General features: G+C 47.7%; 1 protein-coding gene across 1 annotated transcript in view; it reads right to left on the bottom strand.

Moving 5' to 3' along the window:
* Window positions 1-22,569, bottom strand: part of ATP6V1D (ATPase H+ transporting V1 subunit D) — a 137,626-nt gene that overhangs the window by 12,282 nt on the left and 102,775 nt on the right. Inside the window, exons 7-8 of the mRNA XM_085627207.1 lie at window positions 20,339-20,405; window positions 1,529-1,607 (exon numbers count right to left, since the gene is read on the bottom strand). Coding sequence (XP_085483333.1) covers window positions 1,529-1,607; window positions 20,339-20,405 — 146 coding nt within the window. The remainder of the gene's footprint in view (window positions 1-1,528; window positions 1,608-20,338; window positions 20,406-22,569) is intronic.

Below are 22,569 nucleotides of genomic sequence, written 5' to 3'. Positions count from 1 at the left end.
GAAAACAATGGCCTTTAAATTGTAAAACAAGGTATAATTAGCCTCAGGCAATACCAATCCAGAGACAGTTTGAACCCAGTGCCCGAAGAGGAATAGTTAATCAAGAAAAGGGGTCTCTACCACTGTAGTGATGCAAGGGGACACATTTGGTTGGAATGACGTGGACACTGATAAAGGAACACACTTTGATAGCTCATGTGATGGAGCAGGCTGCTAAGTCCATTATCTTAGTTGCAGTTATTGTCAAGTAATTCTGCCCCACCAAGTTGTCAATCACCATTAGAAAGGCACGATAAAAAAAATGTTTAAAAAAATTGCACGTTTATATAGCGCAAACTCGACCCAAAGGTATTGGAGCGCGTTACATGATTACCTGTTACATTACAGATGAACACATTCATAAGTTCTTCAAGCGTGTTCCCTCTGCCGAGATAAGAAGCTGTAAATCATCCAGATAGTTAAAAAAGCAATTTCTCAATGCAATCTTTGGGATCCGACTGTGTTGAAAAGAAGAGGTCACGGGTTTGAGCTCAACACAGGATGGATTAGGATTATAAAAAAGGACTTTAATGGGGGCACGGCCGCGATGTGCTTTTAGTTCTTGAGTTTCTCTAGACTATAAAGACCAGTGGATCTCATGATGGAGTGCTCTCCGGGAGGTGCTGTCACTAACTAGGAGATCAACAGAACTAGTCCTTTCCTATTTCGGTCAACAGAATTACTGTCCAGGGAAGAGGCGCTTTCTCCACTTTTCCCATGCCCTTTAGTTACCTTGTTAGTATGGGTCTGCTTCCTAGTACTTTCATCCCACATGAATAAGGCAGAGGAACTTTAAACAGTTGGCAATAAAGACAGGGTCCTTAAATCCACTTGTACGTGCACATTCAAGAATCCTCCAGCCTCCACCCAAAGGCTATACTCCTTGGAATATTTCATTTACAGAGAAAATCATGCAGAATAAAAACAAGAATTTTACCTAGTCATTTTACCTAAATTTTCAACATCATTTTTGGGCCAAAGTGAGCATTTACCAACCACTGCAGTGCACTGCTAACAATCTGGGGAGTCCCCCATCTACTGTATGGAACGACTGTGTTTACTCTCAACTATGAACACAATCTTTTATCTGCTGAGTACTGTATTCTTAACAGGACAGGATACTTATTTATTAACCCGTGCTGCGTGACAAGTTTAACAATCTACGTGTTGTCACAACAAAATACTATTTTTTAAGTGAGTCAAATGTGCAATAGTAGACCGATTTCAATGTCCAAGCAACCAACCATCTCTAGCGCCTTCAACAGGACAGGTAATACTTCGTCTAATCATTAAAAACACTACAGATCAATAACCAATTTTCCAAGTCTGCTCCTCCTGCTCATTTCTTTTTGTGCATCAGTTGTTCCATGTGGAATCAGTAATCAGCATTACTGCTGCTCTGGTATTGGGGAGTGTAATTAACCAAAATATTCAAGCACCACGGTCTAAGCAGAATAATACACATGTACTGTAGAAGGCAAAAACTCACCTGTAGAACTCCTCTCTCTCCCTTTCATCCAGTTCAGTGATGATGTAGGACAGAGTCCGCTCAATCCTGGGAATGATCACTACAGAAGACAAGAAAAAAGGCAAGAGGTTAAGTTAGAGAACAAGAGGACGCCCCCGTTTCTCATGTTCAAGGTTTCTTTCATGATGTGCTGTTCCTGTTGTATAAGTACTCCACTTCCCTTGCTGCTAGATTTGCACTATACAAATTTGCTAAATATGTAAATTATTCATATTATTGCCTAACCGCTTTTCAATGCTTTATCGTCAACTTCCTACCCAACACTAATGGCCTACTCCCCAGAGTACAAGGAGGGTGTGCAATAATGGAAACACTCAATGCTAAACATCTAGGCTTTGCTGTCGGGCGTTCTACTTCACAATAGTGCTGCTAAGAGCTGAGCTGTACACCTTGGTCAGCGCAATCCGGAGTGTTTGACAGAATGGCAGATGCTCTTCCAGACACAGTAATACCCCCCCTAATGTTAGACGACCTTGAGTGTGACGATGGATGATATCAGGACTAACTCTGGGAATAAAATGGCCATGGAGTAACAGAAGAGAGACAAGAGGAAGGGTTAATATAGGGAAGGCCTATTGGGTAGATACAAATAAGTACCCAGTAGGAGCTGGTTAACCTCTTAGTGGTGTATCAATGTGTGGATAGAAGATTAGCAGTAACCAGTGGAATAATAATCAAGATATTCTAAAGGGTATTAGGAAGGAAGGAGTAGGTTTTAACTCCACTTAGGAAAGTGCATTCCTGATTTCTGTGTTTGATGTTCTCTAAACCATAAGAAATATGCTACTTACCAGTATGCATCTGTTCTTGGCATGTAGAGCTGCAGATCTATACACTGTGCATAGATCGCCATCTGGTGTTGGGCCCGGATGTTTGCAGTTTGTTTTTCCTCTTGGAATGTCTTTGGGAGTCACGAGGTCGGTGACTCCTCCTCTGGTTAGTATTGCGCATGGGCTTCGGCTCAATCCTCAGATTGTTTTTCGCCAGCAGGGAAAGATGGAGCGTAGTGGTAAAAGTAAAGAAACCCATGTGTATTGTATCTAAATAAGATAAGACTGGAATGGATACCGGTAGCCGGGGAGGCGGGTGGGAATGTATAGATATGCAGCTCTACATGCCAAGAACAGATGCATACTGGTAGGTAGCATATTCTGTTCGAGGCATATGAGCTGCAGATTATACACTGTGCATAGATTATATAGCAGTACCCAACGCTAGCGGTGACCACCGGTATCCGTTGCAGTTGTCTGAAACAGTGTTTTTAGTACAGCTTGGCCCACACTAGCTTGTTGCTTGGTTTGCACATCTACACAATAATGTTTTGTGAAGGTGTGTGGTGTTGACCATGTCGCTGCTTTGCAGTTGTCATCTAGTGGTATGTTCCCTAGGAAAGCCATAGAAGCCCCTATCTTCCTTGTAGAGTGGGCTTTAGGGGGGGAACCGATAGCGTACGTTTTGCTTTGTGGTAGCAAATCTGTATGCATTTTACAATCCACCTAGCTATCCCCGATTTGGAAATAGGGTTGCCTTTGTGTGGTGGGGAGAAGGAAACAAATAGCTGTTTGGTTTTCCTGAACGGTTGTGTTCTCTGGATGTAGTAAAGTAAAGCCCTTTTAACATCCAGTGTGTGTAAGGCTCTTTTCGCAACTGTTTGGGGTTGCGAGAAAAAGTCTGGTAATTCTACCGACTGGTTTAGATGGAATGGAGAAATGACTTTGGGTAAAATTTGGGATTGGTGCGGAGTACAACCTTGTTGTGATGCATCTGAAGAAAAGGTTCCTGTATAGTGAGTGCTTGTATTTCACTAACTCTTCTGAGGGAAGTGATGGCCACTAGAAAAGCTGTCTTCCATGTGAGGAATTGCAGCTCGCACTTATGTAATGGTTCGAAAGGGGGTCCCATTAACCGTGTGAGGACTATATTCAAGTTCCAAACAGGTGAGGGTGGCACTCTGGGTGGAATTACTCTTTTGAGGCCTTCCATAAAGGCTTTGATGGCAGGCACTTTGAAAAGTGAGAGGTGCTGCCTGTTTTGTAAATGGTGTAACCGAATGGAGGTATATGCCAGGTTACACCTTTGTAAATGGAGTAAATAACATATAATGTGTTGTATGGATACATTTAAGGGATTGTGTTTTTGTGGCAGTAAACAACAAATCTTTTCCACTTTGCTGCATAGCACGCCCTGGTAGTAGGGCGTCTAGCTTCCCGGATAATGTTCATGCAATCAGGGGGAAGGTTAAGGTATCCGAATTCTAGGACCTCAGGAGCCAGATCGCAAGGTTGAGTTGAGCTGGGTCCGGGTGCCTGATCTCTCCATGGGTCTGGGTTAGGAGGCATGGGGAGAGGCATAGCTTTAGGTGTGGTAAGACCGAGATTTCCAGCAGTGTGGTGTACCACGGTTGTCTGGCCCATGTTGGAGCTACTAGGATCAGAGTTAGGGAATGTTGCTGTAGCTTCCGCACCACTAATGGAATTAGTGGGAGAGGTGGAAAAGCGTATGCAAATTTATTTGACCAGTTCATCCATATCGCATTGCCTTCGGACAATGGGTGTGGGTACTTGGCGGCGAAGCTTGGGCATTTTTTGTTTTCGTGGGTGGCGAATAGGTCTATGTGTGGATGCCCCCACTTCTGAAAGAACGGGTGAAGAACCTGTGGGTGAAGTTCCCACTCGTGGATTTGCTGTGTCTGTCTGCTCAGCAGATCTCCCACGGTGTTTTGTACTCCTGGGACGTGTTGGGCTAGGAGAAAAATCTTTTGTGGAATCGCCCATCTCCATATGCTCTGTGCTAACAGAGAGCTGTGGAGAGTGTGTGCCCCCCTGTTTTTGAATGTAGTACATGGCAGTCATGTTGTCTGTGCGAATGAGGACTGCCTTGCCTGAAATCTGCGCCTGGAAGGATTTTAGGGCGAGGAAGATCGCCAGTAACTCCAGATGGTTTATGTGGAGTAACTTCTGTTGCGGCGTCCATGTGCCCTGTGCTGTGAGATGTAACAGATGAGCTCCCCAGCCGGAGAGCGATGCATCTGCCGTTAGGATTATTTGTGGGACCGGGTCCAGGAACGGTCGACCTCTGGAAAGGTTTGTGGTGTTCCACCACTGCAGAGAGCGATGGGTGCGACCGTCTACCAACACCAGATCTGTCAGTTGTCCCTGGGCCTGGTTCCACTGGCGCGCCAAGCACTCTTGGAGTGGGCGCATTTGGAGTCTTGCATGGGGCACTATAAAGATGCAAGAGGCCATCATCCCTATGAGCTGCATAAACACTCTTGCTGGGAGAGAGTGTTGGGATAGGAATTTTTGACGCAGTGCCTGTATTTTTGCAATCCTGGCAGGGTTGGGATAGGCTATGGCCTTTGAGGTGTCTATGGTGGCACCGAGATATTGTTTTGTGTGTGATGGTATCAGGTGGGATTTTTGATGGTTCACCGTGAAGCCTAGCTGGTGAAGTAGTTGGACTGTAGCGGCGGTATGTTGCACACATTGTTGGTAGGACGTAGCTTTTATCAGCCAATCGTCCAGATAGGGGAAGACGTGAATGTGCTGTCTTCTGAGGTGTGCAGCCACTACTGCCAGGCACTTGGTGAACACCCTTGGTGCTGTTGTTACCTCAAACGGGAGCACCTTGAACTGGTAGTGTTGTCCGTCTACCACAAACCAGAGGTACTTTGTGAGATTGGTGTACTGGTGTTAGACCTGTCAGCCCTTTGGGTGGTCCCTCCTCATCATTATTTATTTTATCCCACTTTTGCCTCAAACCCTGTTTGAATTTTTCCTTTTTGGGAACCACCAGACTTTTTAGTGTTGCTGCAGATTCAGGGAGCCATTTTATCTACCCCTGAAACTTCTGTCTGAGGGCCTGGAGCACAAAATGGTGGCCACCTGTGACATCACCAGCACCCACTGGAACCTACTAGCACCTTCCAGAACATTCCAGAACCCTGTGACAGTTGGAGGCGGTTTAGAATGTTGGGAAGCTAAGACAGAGAGTTGGCAGTTGGAGCTGGCAGTTGGCACCTGACTGGTGAAGAGTGAGCAGCAGAAACCTGAAGGAGGAAGGAGTGAGGCAGCAGGGGTGGAAACTTGTGCCTGGAGTGGGGTCCATAAACCCACCCTTGATACTAGTCCCTACTGACTGAGCCCAGCCTGAAGCCCTGTGTGGGAAGAAGCAAGAAAAACCATCTTAAGGACCTGGACAGCAGGAACAGGCCTTAGAATCCAAGAACAGCAAGATCCTGACCTGGATACTGGTTTCCCTTGAGTCCGACGTCGAGAAGCCTGAGACCCGGAGCCCGAGGTGGAGAAGCGGCGCTGACTGGAAAAGCAGACGTCGTACCCGGAGCCGCCAGAGGTCGAGAGAGGGCGCCGACGGAGGTCGTAGAGAGTACCAGAGGTCGAGGAGGAAGTCACCTGAGGTCGAGTGAGCGGCGTCGACGGGGGAGTGAAGTCCGCCCTCTGGAGTCGCCGGAGACCGAGGTGAAGCGTGCCGGAGGTCGGGAGTGGAGGTCGCACTCCGGAGTCGCCAGAACCTGAGGAGAGGAGCACCGGAGGTCGGGAGTGAGGATCGCACTCCGGAGCCGCCGGAAGTCGACATCGAGCCAAGGCCGGCCGACGTCATCGAACCTGAGGTCGCCATCGGACCGGAGCCGCCCGAAGTCGACATCAAGCCAAGATTGCCCGACGTCATCGAATCGGAGGTCGAGATCGAGCCGAGGCCGCCGACATCGATCCGGAACCGCCTGCCGGCGTCGTCAAGAACTGACATTGTGCCGAGGCCGCCGACATCGAACCGGAACCGCCTCACGGCGTCGACACGACTCCAGCGGCGTCGGAGCTTCAGAAAAAGGGCAGTAAGTGGAATAGAGGGCGCCTAAGGCCCTGTGGAATCCTAAGAGACTACTCTAGGGGTTAGAGGGGTGCTGGAACCAGCTGGACTGTGCCAGGGGTGAGCTGAGACTAATTCAGAGGGGTTGTGTAGAGTGAGGGAGCCAGGTCTCTAGTATTCCCCCCTTGATCTACCTCAGTTTAGGCCTCAGCCTTGTCCAAGCCAGGGAGTAGACACCCTCAAGCCTTCCACATCCCCACAAGCTGTGCCTGGGCCAAATCAGCCCATAGTAATCTCAAATGTGATCTGATTCTATAAGTGTCACTGTCAGCTTTTAATTATTTATTGAGGGCACTGTATTTATTGTATTTAACCTATTTATTGCTTCACTGTACTTATTGTTCCACAGTATTTATTGATGCACAATATTTATTGGTTTGCAGTATTTATTGCCTCAGAATATTTAATTGCCTGTATGTATTGCACTTATATTTATACCTTTATTATTTATGATCACCCCTATTTATTGAATCATTAAGACAGTATTTATTTGACCTGCACTATTTTAAAAAAGCCTTGTATATTGTGATTGTGTTATTTATTTATCTAAATCAGCAACTAAGAGAAAAAGAAGATAAACAGAGATATTTTCATAATTTTTACGGTGTAGTCGTTTTTGGAACGGATGCACGCATGGTTATTGTATGGGTATGTCGTATGCTTAGCACGGTGCCTGATTCCTGACCACTCGAGCCAAGCTACCACTGTATGTCCTGGAAAGACTCCGTTACCACCAACCCTTTCCGGTGTGGGAGTGGAGTATTTCCAACATTAATTGGTGTTCAGCGGTGGGATAGAGCTGTGCCTACGTATACTCAACAATAACTGTGGGTAGTCCATAGGCCTACACCGGGAGTTTTCTCAAAGCGGCCTTCCTAATTGTGAGTTTTTGTTTTTCCAAATTTACTCTGGTGGTGGGAGGAGGTATTATATAAGGTACCCCCCTGCATAGTTACTGCAAATAACTGTCCTCTGACCTGAGTGGGCAAGATGGAGTTTGTACTGGAAAATTTTCGAAACGTACACTGTGGCCCAACTCAGGGAGTTTTGTCAGCGGGAGGGGGTGTATTGTCCCCCAGGAGCAAAGAAGGGTGCACTCCAAACCAGCTTAAGGGCTTGGGGGGAGGCACGCCGAGAAAGCAAGGCTGAGGAGGAGGACAGGGATAGAGAGCCCGACAGTGAGGGAGCTGGTTTGTACCAACCTGAGGTGGGGAACCTGTCAGCGGGGCCCAGGACACTTTCCAGGAAGGGCAGCAGTGCCTCTAGCGGTGGCTTGTCTGAAGTGGAGTTAACAGACCGGAGGGAGAAAAGACAGCTCACATGGGACTTAGCAAGGCTGGAGAAAGAGAAGGAGGAACAGAGGATGGCTCATGAGATAAGGCTGAAAGAGATAGATCTTCAGATCCTGAGAATCGGGGCACACCCTGTACCTAACGGTGGCAGCGAAGAACGAGAGTACACCAGGGAACCCAAACCCTACCTGCCAAAGGACATAGTAGCTAGCTATGGGGTGGGTGACGATATCGCCAAGTGGCTAGCGGCCTATGAGGTCTCGTTAAGGGCCCATGGGGTTCCAGAGAAGTACTGGGGAGGGGGGATTGTACAAGTACATGCCTCCAGCTGGTAGGGATGCAATATTGGCCCTCGAGGAGGATGAGCAGACCCACTACCCCACCATGAAACTGGCGCTCATAAGAAAGTTTGGACTAACACCCGAAAAGTACAGACAGAAGTTCCGGGGTAGTCACAAACTGGGCACACAGAATTGGGTGGACTTCCTGGACTATGCAAAGAAGGCACTGGAGGGTTGGATTCAGGGCAGTGAAGTGAGGAACTACGAGGGGTTGTTTGATCTAGTACTGAAGGAACACCTGCTCGAGAAATGTTTCCCTGAACTGCGTCAACACCTGGTGGATAGCAAGCTGACCAGTCCCCGGAAGCTTGCTGAGGAGGCGGACATTTGGGCTAGTACCCGGGTGTCCACAAGGGGGACTGGAGGGGATACTCAAAAGGCCGGACACGGCCCCCCCCAGAAGAAAGAGGGAGGGGAAAAGAAAAAGGAGTTCTCCAAAGGCCCCCAAAATAACTTCCAAGGGAAGGGAACAGGATTCACCCCTAGGGCTAACCCACCCAGAAACCCTAATCCTGGCCAGAGTTAGCAGCCAAGGGTTGTCCATTGCTACGAGTGCGGTGGCGTTGGACACTATAAAGGAGATCCGAAGTGCTTGAAACGACCTCCCCCTCCCATTGGAGGAAAGACCCCCGGAGTAGCTAGTGTAGTGCTCGGGGAGGAGATGCCCTTAACTAAGGGAAGGTAGTGGGCGGGTGTCACTTTAGTGTCCCTGGGAGAACGGGAGATGGTTCCTAAGATCCAGGTGCCCGCCAATACTGTAAAGTATGGGCAGTGGGTCACCATCAACGGCCAAAGAGGGGAGGCTCTGAGAGACACAGGAGCCAGTATGACTATGGTGCGTAGCCAACTGGTGTCTCCAGAGCAGGTAATTCCCGATGTACTCCACCCAGCCGCGATGGCTGACGGCAGAACAGGCCACTATCCAGTGGCCGAGGTTCCCTTTGAATGGGGGGGGGGGTTGCAGGTTCACTTCGAGTTGCCGTAAGCCCTGCCGTGCCAGTCGATTGTCTGCTGGGGAATGACATGGAGCACAACGCTTGGAAGGAGGTGGAATACCGGACTCACACTGAGATGCTGGGTACACCTGATTGGACCTGTGTGAGCACAAGGTCCGCGACTACCCGGAGAGGGAGTTCGTTTCGGCTGGAGCCTGGAACAAAGGCCCAGCCAGCTGCCAGTCAAGGGAAGAACCGAGGACAGGAGGAGCCTGCCTCGGCGTCCACACCCCGTAGGACGGATAGGCCACCGGAGGTGGTGGACCAGGAGTCTGCGGTGGGGGACGTTACCAAACTGGAGGACCTACCCATCCCGGCCGAGTGGCACGTGGAGGGAGGCCCGTCCAGGGAGGAATTCTGCCAGGGCCAGAGGGAGTGCCCTACCCTTGAGGGGCTGAGGCGACAGGCCGAAGCCCAGGCAGCAGGGAACGTTGAAGGGAACTACAGTGTTTACTGGGAGGATGGCCTCCTCTACAGTGAACCCAAGGCACCCCTACACGGATCGTCACGAGCCTTGGTAGTCCCTCAACGTTATCGAGCCTTCCTTCTGGAGTTGGCTCACGAGAATCCCAAGTTGTTGAGGTGGTCTATTTCCCTACAGGGAATGGACTTTCAGGTGGAACATCGGCCTGGAGTGGACCACGCCAATGCAGACGGTCTCTCAAGGTATTTCCGCCTTAGTGATGAGAACTCCCAAGGGGTTGGGTAGCTCTCCCCACTTTCAGCTGGGGGGGACGCGTGTTAGACCTGTCAGCCCTTTGGGTGGTCCCTCCTCATCATTATTTATTTTGTCCCACTTTTGCCTCAAACCCTGTTTGAATTTTTCCTTTTTGGGAACCACCAGACTTTTTAGTGTTGCTGCAGATTCAGCGAGCCATTTTATCTACCCCTGAAACTTCTGTCTGAGGGCCTGGAGCACAAAATGGTGGCCACCTGTGACATCACCAGCACCCACTGGAACCTACTAGCACCTTCCAGAACATTCCAGAACCCTGTGACAGTTGGAGGCGGTTTAGAATGTTGGGAAGCTAAGACAGAGTTGGCAGTTGGAGCTGGCAGTTGGCACCTGACTGGTGAAGAGTGAGCAGCAGAAACCTGAAGGAGGAAGGAGTGAGGCAGCAGGGGTGGAAACTTGTGCCTGGAGTGGGGTCCATAAACCCACCCTTGATACTAGTCCCTACTGACTGAGCCCAGCCTGAAGCCCTGTGTGGGAAGAAGCAAGAAAAACCATCTTAAGGACCTGGACAGCAGGAACAGGCCTTAGAATCCAAGAACAGCAAGATCCTGACCTGGATACTGGTTTCCCTGGAGTCCGACGTCGAGAAGCCTGAGACCCGGAGCCCGAGGTGGAGAAGCGGCGCTGACTGGAAAAGCAGACGTCGTACCCGGAGCCGCCAGAGGTCGAGAGAGGGCGCCGACGGAGGTCGTAGAGAGTACCAGAGGTCGAGGAGGAAGTCACCTGAGGTCGAGTGAGCGGCGTCGACGGGGGAGTGAAGTCCGCCCTCCGGAGTCGCCGGAGACCGAGGTGAAGCGTGCCGGAGGTCGGGAGTGGAGGTCGCACTCCGGAGTCGCCGGAACCTGAGGAGAGGAGCACCGGAGGTCGGGAGTGAGGATCGCACTCCGGAGCCGCCGGAAGTCGACATCGAGCCAAGGCCGGCCGACGTCATCGAACCTGAGGTCGCCATCGGACCGGAGCCGCCCGAAGTCGACATCAAGCCAAGATTGCCCGACGTCATCGAATCGGAGGTCGAGATCGAGCCGAGGCCGCCGACATCGATCCGGAACCGCCTGCCGGCGTCGTCAAGAACTGACATTGTGCCGAGGCCGCCGACATCGAACCGGAACCGCCTCACGGCGTCGACACGACTCCAGCGGCGTCGGAGCTTCAGAAAAAGGGCAGTAAGTGGAATAGAGGGCGCCTAAGGCCCTGTGGAATCCTAAGAGACTACTCTAGGGGTTAGAGAGGTGCTGGAACCAGCTGGACTGTGCCAGGGGTGAGCTGAGACTAATTCAGAGGGGTTGTGTAGAGTGAGAGAGCCAGGTCTCTAGTATTCCCCCCTTGATCTACCTCAGTTTAGGCCTCAGCCTTGTCCAAGCCAGGGAGTAGACACCCTCAAGCCTTCCACATCCCCACAAGCTGTGCCTGGGCCAAATCAGCCCATAGTAATCTCAAATGTGATCTGATTCTATAAGTGTCACTGTCAGCTTTTAATTATTTATGGAGGGCACTGTATTTATTGTATTTAACCTATTTATTGCTTCACTGTACTTATTGTTCCACAGTATTTATTGATGCACAATATTTATTGGTTTGCAGTATTTATTGCCTCAGAATATTTAATTGCCTGTATGTATTGCACTTATATTTATGCCTTTATTATTTATGATCACCCCTATTTATTGAATCATTAAGACAGTATTTATTTGACCTGCACTATTTAAAAAAAGCCTTGTATATTGTGATTGTGTTATTTATTTATCTAATCAGCAACTAAGAGAAAAAGAAGATAAAGAGATATTTTCATAATTTTTACGGTGTAGTCGTTTTTGGAACGGATGCACGCATGGTTATTGTATGGGTATGTCGTATGCTTAGCACGGTGCCTGATTCCTGACCACTCGAGCCAAGCTACCACTGTATGTCCTGGAAAGACTCCGTTACCACCAACCCTTTCCGGTGTGGGAGTGGAGTATTTCCAACAACTGGGATGTGAAAGTACGCGTCTTTCAAGTCCAGAGTGGTGAGAAAGTTGTTCTGGGAGAGAAGTGGAAGAACCTGTTGGAGGGTTACCATGTGAAAATGGTCCGAATGAATGCAAGTGTTTAGAGGTTTGAGATCTAAGATAGGTCGTAGGGTCTCGTCTGTCTTTGGAATTAGAAAGTACAGGGAGTAGACCCCTAAATTTTGTTGATTTATGGGGACCTGCTCTATTGCTCATTTTTGCAGGAGAGAGCTCACCTCTTGTGTTAGTAGCGCAGTATGTTCTTGCGACATAGGGCGGTGCCTGGGTGGAATGTTGGGGGGTGTAGATGTTAATTCTAGGCAATACCCTGACTGAATAATTTGTGTCACCCATCTGTCTGAGGTGATTGTCTCCCAGACGTGAAGGAAATGTCGTAGTCTGCCTCCGACCGGAGTGGAATGGTCTGGAGGGAGCGGGGGAAAGTCATTGGGCAGGAGGTGTAGCAGAGCGGGCAGTATTTGTTTTGCCTCTGCCCTTATTATTATTGCCTCTGTATCCGCCTCTTTGATAACCCTTCATGAAGGTAGACTGAGGAGGGGATTTATATGACGTGGATGCACTGTCCGAGGAGTAGCCTCTGCCCGTGCCCCGAAAGGAAGAACGGCGAAAGGAGCGCCTGGGAGTGTGTGTTTGTAGGGCTCCCATAGATTTCGCCGTGTCTGTATCTTTTTTCATTTTTTCCAGGGCTTCATCTACTTTAGGACCAAATAGATGATCTTGGTCGAATGGGTGATTTAGTATAGAGGCTTGAACCTCTGGTTTAAACCCTGAAACCCTGAGCCAGGCATGGCGACGGAGAAGGACACTGGTGTTTATGGCCCTGGAGGCTGTATCTGCTGCATCTAAGGCACATCGTATCGAGGTATTGGTTATTGTTTTTCCCTCTTGAATAAGTTCATTAGCCCTAGTCTTGTACTTTTCAGGGAGATGGTGCATGATGGTCTCTGGCTCATCATAGTGCGCCCTGTCGTATCGGGCCAACAGTGCTTGAGTATTAGCAATACGCCATATATTGGCCGCTTGTGACGCAGTGCGCTTCCCTGACGCATCTAGGAGCTTGGACTCTTTGTCGGGTGGGGGCGCCTCGCCTGACGCCTGAGAATTTGAGCGCTTCCTGGCTGTAGATATCACTAGGGAATCTAATGGTGCCGGGCCCTTAATGTAAGAAGGGTCTGTAGGGGCGGCTTTGTATTTCTTTTCTATCCGAGGGTTTAGGACGCTGGCCCTGACTGGGTCTTTAAAAACCTCAGGGGCATGTTTAATTACGCCCTTTAACATAGGTAGAATGGCAGTGGACCTATGTGTATCGTCAAAAGTGTCTATGAGGAAGTCCTCCTCCACTGGGTCGGTGTGTAACTCCACCCCGTGGTAGTGTGCCGCCCGTTGTAACAAGTGGTGAAAACCCAAGGAATCTTCAGGAGGGGGATGGCCTAGATGGATAAAGGTCATCCTGTGGGACATCTGGGATGTCCGGATTGTTATAATCATCCCATGGGTCTGGAGATCCAGTAGGGGTGGGATCTTGTGGCACATCTGCTGGATCATAGTAAGGGACCCCCAAATCGTCTGGGACAGGAGACAAGGTGGGGGAACGATGAGGTGGAAGGGGTGGAGGTGGAGATGGTGGAGGAGGTAGAGGAGGTGGGGAAGGCACCCTGAAAGGAGAGGTAGCAATGTCCTTTCTCTTTGGAGGTGGAGGTGGAGCTGGCTTGTCCAAATGTCTCTTTTTTTAAGACAATGTCAAGTGTCCAGTCTTTGGATCCTTGGTGAGGGTTTTTGCAAAGGATCCGGTGTGAAGAGCTCCTGGGACACTGGTTGTTCGGTCGGCGCCGAAGGTTTCGGGGCCGGCGGCTTTTTAGGTTTGTCGAAGCCGTGCTTCCTGGGAACCTCCGTTTTTTTGGTCAGTGCCGAAGAAGGTTTCGGCACGGGAGTGTCGGTGCCGAGGGACTTGTGATGTTTGGTCGGCACCGGAGGAGCCGGTTTCGGCACCGAAGACTTCGGTGCCGGGTTTGGTGTGGAGGTGGAGGTAGATTTTTCCTTCGGTGCCGAAGGGTGTTTGTCGGCACCGGTGGCCGGCTGGCTCGAGCCCGAGCTGCCGGAAGGCTTAGAAGGCTTCTTTACCAGGCCCGAAGGTGGGGTGTGAGAAGCAGTGTCCTTGGTCTTGCCTAGGCCCGGAGGCGAAGGTGTGACCGAAGCCTTTTTCGGTATCGGCGTGGGAGGGGGAATTGTACTCACTACCCGCTGCGCCGGGGTGATGTCCTCCACATCTGAGTCGTCGGCCCCGGAAGCGCTAACGAGGTCGTCGTCCTCCTGTTCGATGTCCTGCTGTCCCGGAGCTTAGACGTCGTCTCCGAAGATGTCGACTGGAGCGGAGGTCGAGGAGTGCGCCATGTTGCATCTAGCCCGTCGATCTCGAATGGTCTTTTTTGAGCGAAAAGACTTGCAGGCGGGACAGTCTCGGGCCTCGTGTTCTGGGGAGAGGCAGAGGTTGCACACCTCATGGAGATCGGTGTGGGGAAACTTGGACCCACATCGAGGGCACTTCTTGAAGGGAGTTCTTTCCATCAGCCGAGACCGGAGCCGGAATAAGCCCGAAGGCCGCCGTCGATGACCGGAATAGAAGAAGTGCCGAAGAGAAGATGAATAAGATGATTTATGTCTTTGAAGAAGCTCAATGAGCGAGGTTTTTTGCGTCGATCGGTGAACTGGAAGTTCGGAACCGGAGCGCGAAGTTTTACATCCGAGCCCGATGGCGGAAAAAAACAATCTGAGGATGGAGCCGAAGCCCATGCGCAATACTAACCAGAGGAGGAGTCCTCCGGTCTCTTGAGAACAGTGGACAGGTTCTTTTGATTACCCTAGGCTCGGATTTCCCGGACCCCGGGTCCCTCCCAGCAGAAGTGCAGGAGGGGTTGACGCGGGCACAGTGACAGGGGGGGGGGGTGGGGGTAGAGAGGGTGGAGGGTTGGGGTATTAGGGAGGAAGCGCGGGAAGTACGGATTTCTCCTGATATGTACACAGAGGATTGAGTCCTTTATTTTTCCCTGTTGTTGGTTTCACTGCGCTGATGGAAATTTAATAAAAATGTTTAAAAAAAAAAAAAACAGAGGAGGAGTCACCGACCTCGTGACTCCCAAAGACTTTCCAAGAGGAAAAACAAACTGCAAACATCCGGGCCCAACACCAGATGGCGATCTATGCACAGTGTATAATCTGCAGCTCATATGCCTCGAACACACATTTTTAAAAATACATAGGGGCTCATTACAATGTCTGGCGGAAAGCCTCCACCCGACACCAACTCAGAATCTGGACCGACCGACTTGCGGTCGGCGGATCTGACCACTGGATTAAGATGCGACCGAACACTGTTTGGTCGGATTCCCATTGTTTCCTACTGGAGCTCGTGTTACACCTGACAACTGTCCGTAACACAAGCTCCTATGGGGTAATGGGGTAAGTGTGAAAAACACTACAACCGGTCAGAGCCACCCCATTATGCCTGTCACACAGTGCAGGGTTTTAGAGGGGGGCCACTTAGATACCCCCCTCAACCATCAACTGTAGGCTGCGGGGGATAGGAGGCCCGGCCAGGAGCCCCAAAAGTTACCTTCCGTCAGCCTTTCCGTGTCGGACAGGCCAACGCGGAAAGACTGTTTGAAATCGACATCATAATCCCAAGGGCAGAAACGCTGTCCATAAGGTTGTACGATGCGGATCCGACCGACATGAGTCGGTCAGAACTGATTCGGGATGACTGTGTGGTTTACGTTCCGACCACGAGCATTGTAATCGGCCGGTCAGAATGAAAACCGACCGAATCGGTCGAAGGGCTCCGACACCGTCAAGGAGATTCCGACTGTTGGGAGGAGGCTTTCCGCCCAACATCGTAATGAACCCCATAGTTTTCATTTACATGCAACTGAAATATTACTGAGGGACTTATGAAACACTTTCACATGAAACGGTCAAAGGCTGAATTAAGCACAAGTACATGTTAGCATAAGGACAAATAAACTCAGGGGCATATTTACAATATTTTTGCGTAGGGCAGCGCCACAAGCGTTATAGCTGCACTGCACTATGTCAAAAGGAAAGGGCAGGATGGCGCTGTATCTACAAGATACAGTGCTTTCTTGTCCTTTCTGCGAGCGCTGTTGAACAAAATGCAGCCAAGCGTCAACGCAGGCACCCTTGAACCAATGGTGCAAGGGTGTCTGTGATGTTGCCATGATTGTATTTGAGCAGAAAGGGATACCTTCCTGCACAAAACAATCAAAGGAGGTGTTTTACTAGTTTTATGTGTGCTGCAGGATGCAGCACACGTGGAAGGAGGAAAAACGAAGAGAAATGTAAATATTTCTTCCTGTTACGCCTGAATTGGGAAGGCGTTAGTTTTGGCGCTGCCCCAGATTTACGCTATGTTGTAAATCTGGGGCAGTATAAAAAACCATAGGTGTTGCGTGGGTACACCCACAGTAACACCTATGGAATACCCCTTCCACGTAGAGTAAGGCATTGCCATACTCCATATTTACAACGCCATAAAACGCCACGCAAGGTGGCTTTGCGTGGCCTTGTAAATAAGGGCCAGCACACTGTGCCCCTGGAGCGCCACAAAAGTGATGCTTCGGCTGCATAAAAGTGCCACAAGTGCATTGTAAATATGCCCCTAAATTTGAATGGAAACATGAAAACAAAAGCATTTCGTAAATATGATGGTTATTGGACATACGAAGAAAGCCCAGAGAAAAATTATGGGAGGCAATCAGGAATCTACCAGAGTTTTTTCGTTCCCTTATTTGGGGGTCATTTTTTATGAGGGGGTCATGGGTCATGCAAAGAAAGGTTAAGAGACTGCTGACAAGATCAGTAGCCTTAATATTTGAGTTTACAAAAAGGTTGGGGGCTAGACCCATACAAGTCATGGTTAAAGTTTACCAAGCTAAATGTCTATCCATTGCTAGTTATGGAAGGGATGTATGGGGATATAAGGATTGTGTTGAGATACAGAGAGCTGAAAATTATTTTATTAGAAGATTACTGTTAATCCCACAACCAGTCGCCACTTTTTTAGCACATGAAGAACTGGGGTTGGAATATATTGCAGACATCCTGGCTCTTTCACCCCTAGCTCATTGGTTCACAATTTGGTCAAGTACAGAGCTAGGATTGAAACTGGCTATCATAATAGATTGTATTTTCCTGGATAAAAGTTATTCCATCCTGTGGCTGCACTATATTAAAGTCTGGCTGGAAAAACGGGGGTGCCTACAGCTATATGGGGCACCAGAGAAGATCACCAAAAAAGATCAGTCCTGGATTAAAAAGCAATTTATGATAAGAGTTAAAGCAAATAGAGAAGACAGAGAAGTTTTAAAATCTACAGTTAGGGCCCATATACTCCTAAAAACAGATGTTTTATGGAAGCCTACCTAATCACCGTTATACCACCCTATTACCTCTTTCTTTTAACCCGTTTTAGATTGAAGCTTTTGCACTGGCTTTTAGCAGAATCCCAGGTGAAACATAAGATGGAAGACTAAGGGCCATGCTCATATGATAACTCCTCGATCCAAGACACAGTGCACTTTATTTTTGTGTGCGATTATTATCAGACCCTAAGACAATGTTATATTTTACCGTTGCTCAGAGGGAAGGGATTTGGGCAGGTAAAACCAGCCCTGATCCACCTTCAAATGTTACAGCCCTCCAAAATTTGCTTTAATGTGGAAAGATTTTTTGAGGGTGCTCGCAGAAGTAGGACGAAACTTTTTTGCTGCTGAAATTATGCAAAGGCCTTTTTAAATTGAAGTTAACGTCCAGCCAAAGCAGTCTCCAATTCAGTTCCAGGCTCTATGGGCACACCACCATAGACATCAATGGAGTGGTCCTAATGAAAGCGGTACTGAATCCTGAAGATATTGAAGGGTACTGATCCCGTCGACAGGGGTCTTACTGGGATGAGCCCTTGGTCTATGAACATGGTGAGGCGACTTTGGCCAATGAGGTCAATGTACCTCGAAGTCCTCGAGAACTCCAGTGAAAAATCAGTTGCCTACTAGTACTGGTCTACTAGTCTCCGGTCACAGTGAAACCAGCATTTCCCCTTAACTGATGTTAGTGTCCATTTTGGGCAACCAAACTGCATTTCGACAACTCTCCTGGGTCCAGCAGACTAAGGTGCAACTTTTGAGCATTGTATTTTGGTCCCCCAGGTTGCCCTTCAGCAGTTAGTGGCGTTCAAGTGATTGTGGTTACCAACTCATCAAGGCAGCTTCTTCAGATTTTGTGGCTCTGGAGCTGTAACAGGAAGTCAGCCAACCAACCCTTGGAGTTCACCTCTTCTGTCAGGGGCTCGGGGACAACCTTCCTCAAATAGGGCATCACAGGCAGAGACCTCTTTTTGCTAGCCCAAGGATCATCAGGTGCTGTCCAGTCTTTGGTGCAGCTTCTCTTTTCCGGGTCCAGGGAACAGCAGGGTAGTCCTTCTGCGGTCCTTTCTCCAATGCAGAGTGATCTGAAGTCTGTGCATCAGGGCTGCCACTTTTATGCCCAAACTTAGCTCTTGGGTATGTGGCGAGTACTAGCCAAAAGAGTGCCAGGTCTCTTTCTGCCTGATGTCGACTTCCTGCAAATTGTGACATCTAGCTATCCCAGTAGGCAATATTCTTCCAGCTCCCAAGATTGCAGAACCCTTCTCTTGGTGTGCGGAGCTTGGCAGCCCATCCTAGAGGTGTGGTTACCGGAGGGCCACATGTCCATGAGAAAATTTGTTTAGCAACTGTTTCCCTCTCTCTGCCATCGACGACAACTGTCTACCTGGACAAAAGAGAAGCCCCTCTCGTAGGTGGCTTTCCCTTTGAAGCTCGTCTTTTGAGTTCACATCCTGTGTGGCTTTGTGCCAGAGAGAGGTAACACCTCTTCCAGTAGCAGGCCTCTATTGTCTCCTTTTTTGGGTGACATTCACACTTATTAGGGCTCGTAAGGCCTACCGTAGGGGGTAGGAGTGACATATATATTAAAAAGTAAGGTCTGGACTTTGTCATTAGTTGGAATGGCAAAGTGGCAGACTGGGAGACATGTTTTACTTTGTCACACTCGTGGTGGCACAATCAGTGCTTTAGTCCATGAGGAACACTTCAACTTACGGGCCCTGGGCACCTCTAAGTACCATATACTAGGGAATTCAAAGACAGTAGATTTATGATAATTGGAAATAAGCCAATAAAACATACACTTTCAAGGGTCTGAGAACTGGCATGGAGGTTTAGTTAGCAGGACTCAGTGCACTCCGAGTCAAAAAACCCACAGCATCAGTCCAAAACTTTGGGGATATTCATGCAAAGAGAGGCATTTCCTTAAAAGAACACAAAATGAAGCACTGCGGCTAGATGTTCAAAACCATAAACCAAGACTTGGATCAGTAAATCATGAGGCAAAGACTGGTTCCGTCTAAGCACCTTGAGAAGCAACAATAATAAACAATGGGGGGAAAAACACAGCAAGACTGCTGCTAGCAGGGAACAGGAGCCATATCTCAATATTATTCACAAGAAGAAAGAAGTTATTAGTCTCTATTTTCAACTTTAATAAAATGTACCTTGTATGTTATAAGAGTACGGATGAAATGTGACCTAATAGTCACCGACTACCACAGCTGCATAACATTAACTTATTTTATGCAGCTGGTACAGAACCAGACGTGAAAAAGAAAGTGCTCAACGGCCGCTGTAAAATGTAATTTTGTGATGTTGGCATAGAAGATCAGAAAGAAGAAATTAGGCACCTTAATGCATGTTCTGCCTAAGAAGCTTAACATGTCAGTGTGTGCTAATCGGCTTCAAGAGGTCTTGGCCATAGCATGGTACTATATAAATAAACCTAGAGTTTCAGGAGTAGATGGGACTGGAGTTAGTAAGCAATGAGCTGGAAAAGGGCTCCTAAAGAAGACCACAGCAGGGCTAATGTAACAAAGCAGGGGACTGGAAATTGTGGCAATATTTGAGATTATTGCTACAAAGTATGCGCGGAAATAGGCAGTACCCCCCAACTACTAACCATTATCACAACATGCCAATGGTAAATCAGGTTTTAGGGGTCGGTTCGTCGCTAGCCAAATATTTTGATGGCATTAGTTAGGTGTGACAAAATGCGTGGGTTTCTTAAATTCACTGACATCTTCAGAATGTTTTTAAAATATGGGTTTTGTATACTTTTATGGAGTTAACTATTTGAGATGAATCAATAAATAAAACAAATCGTCATATACAAAGGAAAATTTAAACAGCAAAGTTTCCTCACTGAATAAAAGACATTAGTAAATATTTTGGGTGGTTCTTGGTTTTACCCACAGGAAGATCTGGTTAATATTGCGACAGAGAAATGTGTCAGAAGAGACGCTTATAGAACCGCAGTACTCTGACCTAACAGGTGGAATCGAGCTGTGTGGAAGACAAAACTATAAATGAGCTCTTACACCATAAGTAGGGCAACGACTCTTTCCACTTACCATGTTCAATAGCATTCACGCGCCTGTTTGTTATCTTGATGGCTTCATCCAAAGTCACAAAGGATGTCTGCAGAAGAAAAAGACAAGATTAGAATCCATAAAGATAGACTATCTTTAGGAACCATGAATGAACCCAATGAACAAGTTAAGGGAGCAATTAATCTAGATCAGTGTGTAGCTTCGTCTTATTCTTCTGGTATACCATGAAACCAAGATTCACAACTGTACTGCAGCAAATGTGTCAGGAAGTACCACTGGGGGAGCCTACGAGTGCCCAAGCAAACATTACTATACACAGACTGATATTTTAAATATTCGCCATGCTTACTTGCTTCGGGATGGACATGTTAGCATGTGTTAACCAGAGTTTTTAATCAAAAGGACTCAAGACCACAGGTAGGATTGCCTCTCGTTTCCATTAGACTAGAAAAATGCTCCAGTTGAACCCCCCCACCCCTTTAGTTCGGTTTAACAGTGCATAAATAGGCCTCTAGGGAAAGGTATTTTAAGCAGTGGAGTGGGGGTCCTGATGAATAAGTACTTATATTGTGTAAGTCCATGTTTTTTTAAAGCTAAAGAGTTGTTTAAGTGTTCAAACTACTTTAGTCAATCTGCCACACACCAGTGTTAATGAGATATCTGCAGTCTAGGAAAGTGTGACTCCTCAGTGTTATGTGCAGTGGCAGGCTCTTTCCCGATGGTTTTAGGAAGTTTCATTGGGTAACCCCCTTTAAAATAATTTGCCCTGTAGTATAACACACAAACCTCACAGTGTTGCAAGTGGATACAACTTTGAAACCTCGCATCACTGATATCACACCTAATTTTGCCACTGTATTATTCTCTATGTAGTGAATAATTTTGCCCAAAAAACAAATTAACTTTAGCACAATCGAAAATAATATTAAGGAACAAATGAGTGTTTTTGTAACATAAGCACACTACATAAATGTTCAGTGCAACATACATGGTACTTCTGTCCCTTTTCTCTAACAAAGGAGCTAGTTTTGTAACCAGTTTCACCAGGTCAACATCAGGGACCAAGTGAATGAATTGTGTAGAGTAATGCAAATAACCCAGCCATTGGCAAACCATTGATTTAATTTCTCGGAGGTGCCACCATTAAGCACTCATCCACTTGTATCAAAGAGGAAGTTATGTGCAAGGAGGCCTCATTTTACATTTTAAAGACAAAGGGCCTAGTGGCCTGTTAGGCTAAAGCATCAACTGCAGAGCTCTATCTGTGTGTGACGGGTCCACTGAGCCTTTCATCTTTCAAAGGTCGAGGAGTACCACCATGGTGGGTAACAAACATCTTTTATTTGTCTGTTTGTGCAACAAATACACCTGTGACGTATCTCTTTTCCAGGGGTGAGTGTGCGCACAGGTTTCTGTTTACTGGCACGAAAAATCAAAGGACAAGTTTGGGGTGTGTTCCAAAAACATCTTTATGCATGGTTAGCTTCATCCTGTAGGAATGAAGGTCACAAAAAATGAGCATCAATTTAAGGGTAAATAATCTAGCATATAGGTACATAATAGCATGGATTGAACTGTATAGTATTACAATATTTATAGAAAGCTTACTACCCCTATGTGTTGGGTTGAATTGCTAGCCGACATGGATAGCACGCTACAATTTACAAGGTGTGTGGATGGACGTGTGTTGCCTTTTCTTTGATATTGTGTGGGAAATGTTTCCATAATGTGCGTGAGGACCGTTGAGGAGCAGTTATCATGTTATGGGACACAGCGATTAGCAGTGTGATGGATCAAGAATTGAGAGAGACAGGCACACAGATTATGGTTTTCAAGAAAGCTGGAAGCTTTGAGCAGCTCTGCTGGTCTCTTAATTGTATTTCTTATGTTCATAGTCTACCTATCTGGTTACTGCACCAGGTTGTCTTTTCTGAGATATTTTGTTTAAGGTTGCTGGGCTCAGTTATGGTTAGTTAATGGGATTAGTCTTGTACTCTTAAGGAAACCTTGTAATGCATTTACTCCAGAATCTATGCGGTAGATTAATTGAATAGGGATTAGCTGTGATCTTAAGTGGAGAGGCGGGGGATGTGACCTCATGCTATGGTTTGCAATTTTAATAGATGAGCAACCAGAGATTAGGTATTGTTAGGATGCAGGGGTATGACTTTAAAGGGGGATGGGGGGGGGGGGGGGATTTTTTAAATGAGGGGTGGGCAATTTTCACATACATAATTATAAGGAATAAGGCA

The sequence above is a fragment of the Triturus cristatus genome, chromosome 9 (assembly GCF_964204655.1).
Source record: "Triturus cristatus chromosome 9, aTriCri1.1, whole genome shotgun sequence".
Lineage (NCBI taxonomy): Eukaryota > Metazoa > Chordata > Amphibia > Caudata > Salamandridae > Triturus > Triturus cristatus.
Note: the sequence above shows the minus strand (reverse complement) of the source record. Positions and strands in the feature narration are given on the sequence as shown.